Source organism: Aspergillus pseudonomiae, assembly GCF_009193645.1.
Source record: "Aspergillus pseudonomiae strain CBS 119388 unplaced genomic scaffold BDV37scaffold_58, whole genome shotgun sequence".
NCBI lineage: Eukaryota > Fungi > Ascomycota > Eurotiomycetes > Eurotiales > Aspergillaceae > Aspergillus > Aspergillus pseudonomiae.
In genome coordinates, this window is record NW_022476050.1 from 193,226 (window position 1) to 199,225 (window position 6,000).

At 48.3% G+C, this 6,000-nt stretch overlaps 2 protein-coding genes across 2 annotated transcripts; one reads left to right on the forward strand and one right to left on the reverse strand.

Moving 5' to 3' along the window:
• The first annotated feature begins 1,133 nt into the window (after nt 1-1,133).
• Nucleotides 1,134-2,520, forward strand: BDV37DRAFT_169276 (GPI anchored serine-threonine rich family protein). The gene is made up of 5 exons (XM_032079318.1): nt 1,134-1,321; nt 1,377-1,455; nt 1,524-1,658; nt 1,717-1,883; nt 2,016-2,520. Exons 1-5 carry the CDS (start codon nt 1,270-1,272, stop codon nt 2,171-2,173), a joined length of 591 nt encoding a protein of 196 aa, XP_031939222.1. The 5' UTR covers nt 1,134-1,269; the 3' UTR covers nt 2,174-2,520.
• A 1,145-nt stretch (nt 2,521-3,665) lies between these two features.
• BDV37DRAFT_273344 (alpha-amylase) lies at nt 3,666-5,821 on the reverse strand (the record flags this gene model as incomplete). Its single annotated transcript, XM_032085038.1, has 5 exons — nt 3,666-3,922; nt 4,046-4,262; nt 4,469-5,064; nt 5,146-5,543; nt 5,745-5,821. The coding sequence occupies 5 exons, from the start codon at nt 5,819-5,821 to the stop codon at nt 3,666-3,668; spliced, it is 1,545 nt and encodes a 514-aa protein (XP_031939223.1).
• Nucleotides 5,822-6,000: the final 179 nt, after the last annotated feature.

A 6,000-nucleotide genomic window follows, 5' to 3' on the forward strand; every position in this document is an offset into this window, starting at 1 on the left:
TATTTTCAAGGCAAAGGCTAGGGGGAGCGAAAATCCGAACGACTCGTTGAAAATCGCGCTGTAAACTGTCTTTCAGAGAGGCTGGGTAGATGACATCAGGGCTAGATGGTTGATAAGGGTTGCAGCCCTTATCTCAACCGTCCTCGGATCAATACTTGCTCCGTCATTGTCCCATCAAGAAAATGCTGGCTGTTGGATCCATCCATCCATACCAACAATCAAACTTATTTCTTAGACGGCGAGGTATAATAAGAACCTTTTAGAGATAAGAGTAGAGCCTTTTCCGCCCAGTTGCGAACAAGGTTGCTCCATTCGTGGCCAACCCACACCAAGCCAATGAATGGTGGCCACGCCGGACGTCTATCTCAGCCTCAAACTACGCAGTGCTCCTCAATAGGGTCCGGCTGTTGGCGTGGTGCGGGCTGAAGAGACAATATAAGCACGGACACTGATAACAACCCAGTTCCAGAAAAGAGCAGGGTCGCATTGGAAGGAAAATTGGCGGCAGGAGGGGAATACGAAGTGGCCGGTGATTGAGGCATTCTCTTCCGACACACCATAGGCAGTGAACATGGCATCAACTTATCCGTGCGGCGTGGTTGGCTGGAAAGTGCCAAAAATACCCGGAAGTCCTGGTCGTACCTTATCGCGAGATCCCTCAGCAATCGGTAAAGAATCCAGTAGCCAGTTTATCAATGAGGCAGCCTCGTGATACCTCTATCGACTCCGGGCCCTGCCAAGACAGCACTAGTGGCGCTCTCTACAGCAAAAGAGCCCTAAACAACGACACTCGTCTGCTGGAAGACTCTGCGCTATATCGGGTTATGTCTCTGAAACTAGCCCAATCCCACTTCTGAGACCATGGTTGTCATGCCCAAGGAATGCTGTCATCAGAAACCTCGCCATCCCAGACACGCCTTTGTTGCTCTCCAGTGTATTCTATATTTAGTCGATTTACTACGTAGAACCTCAGTCTGTGTATTAATTGTATGCCCATGTACAATTATAGTAACGTTGTCGGTGGATCTTTCGAAGCTTTTCTTTCCCTTTTTTCTGGCAGGCCGATCGCCCCGTCAATATACCATTATATAGATTTTCCAAAGGTTTGAGACAAAGTGATTCACGCATCCCGCTATTTAAATATACCCTCTTCCTCTCTGTCCTCCTTTCTCTTTCTCTTCTTCCTTACTACACTCGTTCAACTTTTAGATTCCCTCGTTCTTAAGCATATTTAATACTTTTATCCTTTCGGATCTATAATCAGTCAACATGCGTCTCTCCTACGCCGTCTCTCTCTTGCCTCTGGCTGCTTCCGTTGGAGGTTTGTCTTTCCGGAACCATGGTGATATCGGGACGCTGGAACTGACTCCAGCTAGCTCTCCAGGTCACTTCCCCCAAGAAGGGTGAGGATGTTGACCTCTCCAAATCCTTCACCGTGAAGTGGGATTCCGTCGAGTATGTCTATGTTTCGTTTCTTTATCAACTACTGTAGCTACCGCCACGCATACTGACTGACGTACCAGTACCGACCCCTCTTCTTTCGATCTCTACATTGTCAACAACGCCGTCTACCCCAGCGTTGAGCAGAAGATCGCTTCCGACATTGACGCCTCCAAGGGCTCCTACGATGTCTCTGGCCTCTCCGACCTGACCAACGGGTACAGTTCCATCCCCGACCGAGAGTAGCAGCCGGAATCCACTAACAATTGGGTACAGCAAGGGCTACCAGATCAACTTCCTCTCTAACTCCGCCAAGAACAGCGGTATCCTCGCTCAGTCCCAGCAGTTCAACGTCGAGGGCTCTTCTGAGTCCACCTCGACCACCACCGCTAGTGATTCCAAGACCACCGCCTCCGCTACTGGCACTTCCACCGCTACTACTGGTACTGCCTCCTCCACTAAGACCTCTTCCTCTGAGACCACTGAGACCGTCTCCTCCACTGGCCTCACTACCATTACCTCCACCGGCACCCAGACTTCGACCGGTGTGAGCACTAACACTCTGTCGACGGCAGTTTCCTCCTCCGCCCGTGCCTCTGCTTCGGCCAGCGGTTCCGCCAACAGTACCTCCTCCGGCAGCACCCCCGTCGCCACCGGTGCTGGTGTCTCTCTCGCCGCGCCCGTCTCCGCTGCCGCCGGCCTCCTGATGGGTGTCTTGGCCCTCAACCTGTAAATTCGGTAAACCAGCCGACGACAAGATCCAGCGGGATCACAACGATATGCAGGAACGCGAATGTGGGAGATACGGTACATGCGAATCAGGGTTACTCCGATACACGATGTAATGGCCGTCGAGGGCGGTTGATGGTGAACGGAAAGATAGAATGTATATTGTATTCAATGAGTCTAACAGCATCTTGTCTATAGAATGCTCCTTACTTTGTCAATCCTTTAACCAATAGTGAAATGCAAGGGTACATAATAAATCATTTTAGACAAGTACTCTGCAGCCACGGCTTTCCCAGACTTCGCTGATCATGTTCTCGGCGAACTGCCGGATTGACTGCTGATCTACCGTCCTTTGTGGGTCAGGAACTGCATGGTTGTCATTTTGTCGCCACTGGGCTATTTGGCGTCTACACATACTTGTACGATGAATAGATGACTATGCTTTTTGTTCGATGGGAATGATAGCGAGCAGGGCTGTATCACCGGGCTAAGAATACCCTGGTGCATAACTGCCGCCACAACGGCGATGGCAGATGGGATGGGTAACAACTTGAACCCTAAGTCCCCACTACTGTGCAGGACAACGACCCCAGTCCGAGGACCCTTGCCTGATCTTGACATCTCCGATAGTCGACCGAGCGAGTGGGTGATCCGTCAAGATTACTGGGTTAGTGCATGACGTAGGGGATCCAGATTATTCAATAAAAATCCGATATAGCCGACGGCTGGTCAAATCCGAGACAAGTGACTCGTCTCAAAGAATAGGCAAAGAGGGTTTTTGTTACCCAAAATGATAGCCGAGCAAGTAAGACCAATGTCTCATTCCATACTCCATATTGGAGGAGTCTGATCGCAAAGAAAAGAGAGAGTGGAAGCGCGAAAAAAAAAAAAAAAAGAAATGACCCACATCGGGTACCGAACTTGATCGCTGTATGGTAAATACGGGTCATGCAACTTTTCTTCTTTTCTTTATGAAAAAAAAAAATAAATAAATAAATAAAATAAAATAAAATAAAACCTCTCTGGTTTGGAACACTAGTGAGTCTTAGTCCTGAGACACTGGACTACTATCGAATTTTGTTCGTTTCACCTAACCACTGCCGTCGCTGGACGTGAAAAGCCCTTAAATGACCGCTTTGGGATGCGATCCTTCTCCTGGTCCACCGAGACTCATAGATTAATACGAGCCATTTTAGCGTGGCCATGACTTGGTTGTATTGATTAATCTGATAACTGATTGGATATGTATCTGGTTTGTTGGACGAGATGTCTTATAGTAATTTAGATTTAATTGACATGAGCTTGCTCGCTGCATTGGCATAAGAATTGCTAACTACGATTACCTAAATTAGAGAGTTTCTAAGTATTATACAATCGAGAGATTGCTCACTAGGTGGATTATTATTCATAGATTTTGTCATCACTGGATCAATCGCTGTTAGCCACTGGCAGAGAAGAGAGAGGGGGGAAAAACAAGGAAAAAACGGGGCTGCCACTTACAACGGTTGTTGGAGACTGTTTCGGCCAGGTGCCGTTGAGCTGACCCAGACACTGACACTCATGCCATTCACGGGGAATACCCCATACCCTGACGCATCGATGGTGACAACGCCCTCGTGGCCCAGCATGATATCTGTCCACTCTTCATTGGCGTGCGTCGGTCCGACGTACATGCGCTTTTCTGCTGCCGCGCCGTTGCTCATAATGCAGGCCATCCCGGAAGGGTGGCGCGCGTTTCCGTAACGGACAAATCCTGTTTACTTGGTTAGATGCTGCGTTTGAATGAAACGTGGAGCATATTTATGGTCAAAATTTCAAAGATAATCAAAACTGAAAGAAAGATGAAAAAGAGTAAAAGGAAAACGCAAGTGCTCACCTATACAGTTGGCTTGTTCAAAGTAATCCTGCTGTTCTCCATAGGCGTAGAGCTTGCGAGCCCGCGTGAGAATCGGGAGTTTGCCCTTGCAGGCTCGCTTCAATGGCTTTTCTCCCCGAGTACCATAGAGGTCTCCGTAGAAGACGCACGGATGTCCATCTTTACGCAGAAGCACCAAGGCATATGCCAGCGGTTTGAAGTATTGTGCAACTGGGTTCTTCGATTTATTAGTCGATTGGTAGGGTTCCGGAGTAATGTAGGATACTCACTTCAAGCATTTGCCCGGGTACCTTAATGTTGTCAGTACAATCCATCCTAGAGGAGAATAAAAGTCCACTTACCGTGTCATGATTCGAAACAAATGTCTATATGGAAGTATTGTCAGTATGGTAATTCCTTGCCGCCTCTGCTATAGCCACTCACCAAAGCGTTCTCTGGTTTGCTTTGCACCAAAGTACCCTTGAATATCTTGCGAAGATCGCCTCCCTTCGTGTACGATGTCCTGCACAGGTTCACAACGAGAGGCACATCAACCGCTGTCACCGAATGATCCATCTGCTGAAGATATCTCAGGAGATCTTTCAATTCTCCTGACCAGTATTCACCAATGACAAACAGATCCTTGTTAGCAGTCTTGCGAACATGTTCAATAAACTCCTTCTGAAATCCAGCAGAAAAATGCTTCGCGGCGTCCAGTCGCATGCCACTCAGAGATAGTTCATTCGTTATCCAGCTTCCCCAATGTAAGACGTCTTCCCGAACCTCTGGATTGGAGTAGTCCAGATTGGCGAACATCAAATAATCGTAGTTGCCATTGTCCTTGCCAACGTCTTGGGCCCAATCCTTGCCTGGCGCATGGATCTTGAAGATGGCATTTTCTCTTCGCGATTCGTCCCAGTCCACACCATTGAAATGCTGCCAATTATATTTCATCGAGCTGTACTGGTCGCCGCGGCCAGCGAAGTCGAACCCGACCCAGCCCTCAATTTCAGTGGGCTTGGATATCTCGACATTCCGTCCTGCGCCAGCAAGAAACTTGAATCAACCACTGATCCGAGACTAGAGAGAAGACGAAGAGAAAAAGAAAGAAAAGGTCATACGATTAGGATCTACTTTAACAGCCTGGAACCGTTCGGGATAATCCGCCCCGGCTTTATGATTGAGCACCGCATCCCAGTACACACCAACGCCCAGCGACTTTGCTTCTTCCACGAGGTTTTCGAGCTCCCTCCGAGAGCCCCATTTGGTGGTTCGTGATCCTTTCTGATCGAACTCACCGAGATCATACAGGTCATATATATCGTAACCACTGCCCGAGGGGTTCATAGCTTTGCAGCCCGGCGGAATCCAGATATTATCGATCCCGATCTCTTTCAACCCCGGCAGAGCATGCTGCAGACGTCGCCAGTGGCATGTGTCGTCTGGTACGTGCCATTCAAATGCTTCCAGAAGCAAGGTGTTGTCGGGGGCATTCCATGATGGGCGTGATTCCAGATCCCTAGCTGCTTCTGTGTGTATCCAATACGCATTAGAGTATGTAAACAATCATACGATGATTTCGTGAAGTACATAGTGGGGGAGCTAACCCTCAATCTCCTTCCAATGTTGTTGTTGCTGCTGCCCTTTTCTCCTCTTCGGAAAACAGCGGGAGAAAAAGGACACCATGGTGAAATCCGACAATGAAGCGTATCCAGCTCACAAGCAGGTGCTAAATTCGGGAAATGATGCTGTGATAAAGCGCCGAGCGGTATAGATGAGTATGAGATCGTCGGCCATGTCATATGTAAGGACCGTCCGGCAGAGATTAGTGTAGTGGAGTCGAGGCCTATCAGTAAGTGGGTCTTTTCTCTATTTTTACCCGCGCCACCGGGTTTCAATTGCTGTTGTTTGTCTCACTGCTGTCTTGCTTTTTTCTTCGTTTCTTTTTTTTCCGTTTTATTTTTTTTTTTTTTTTG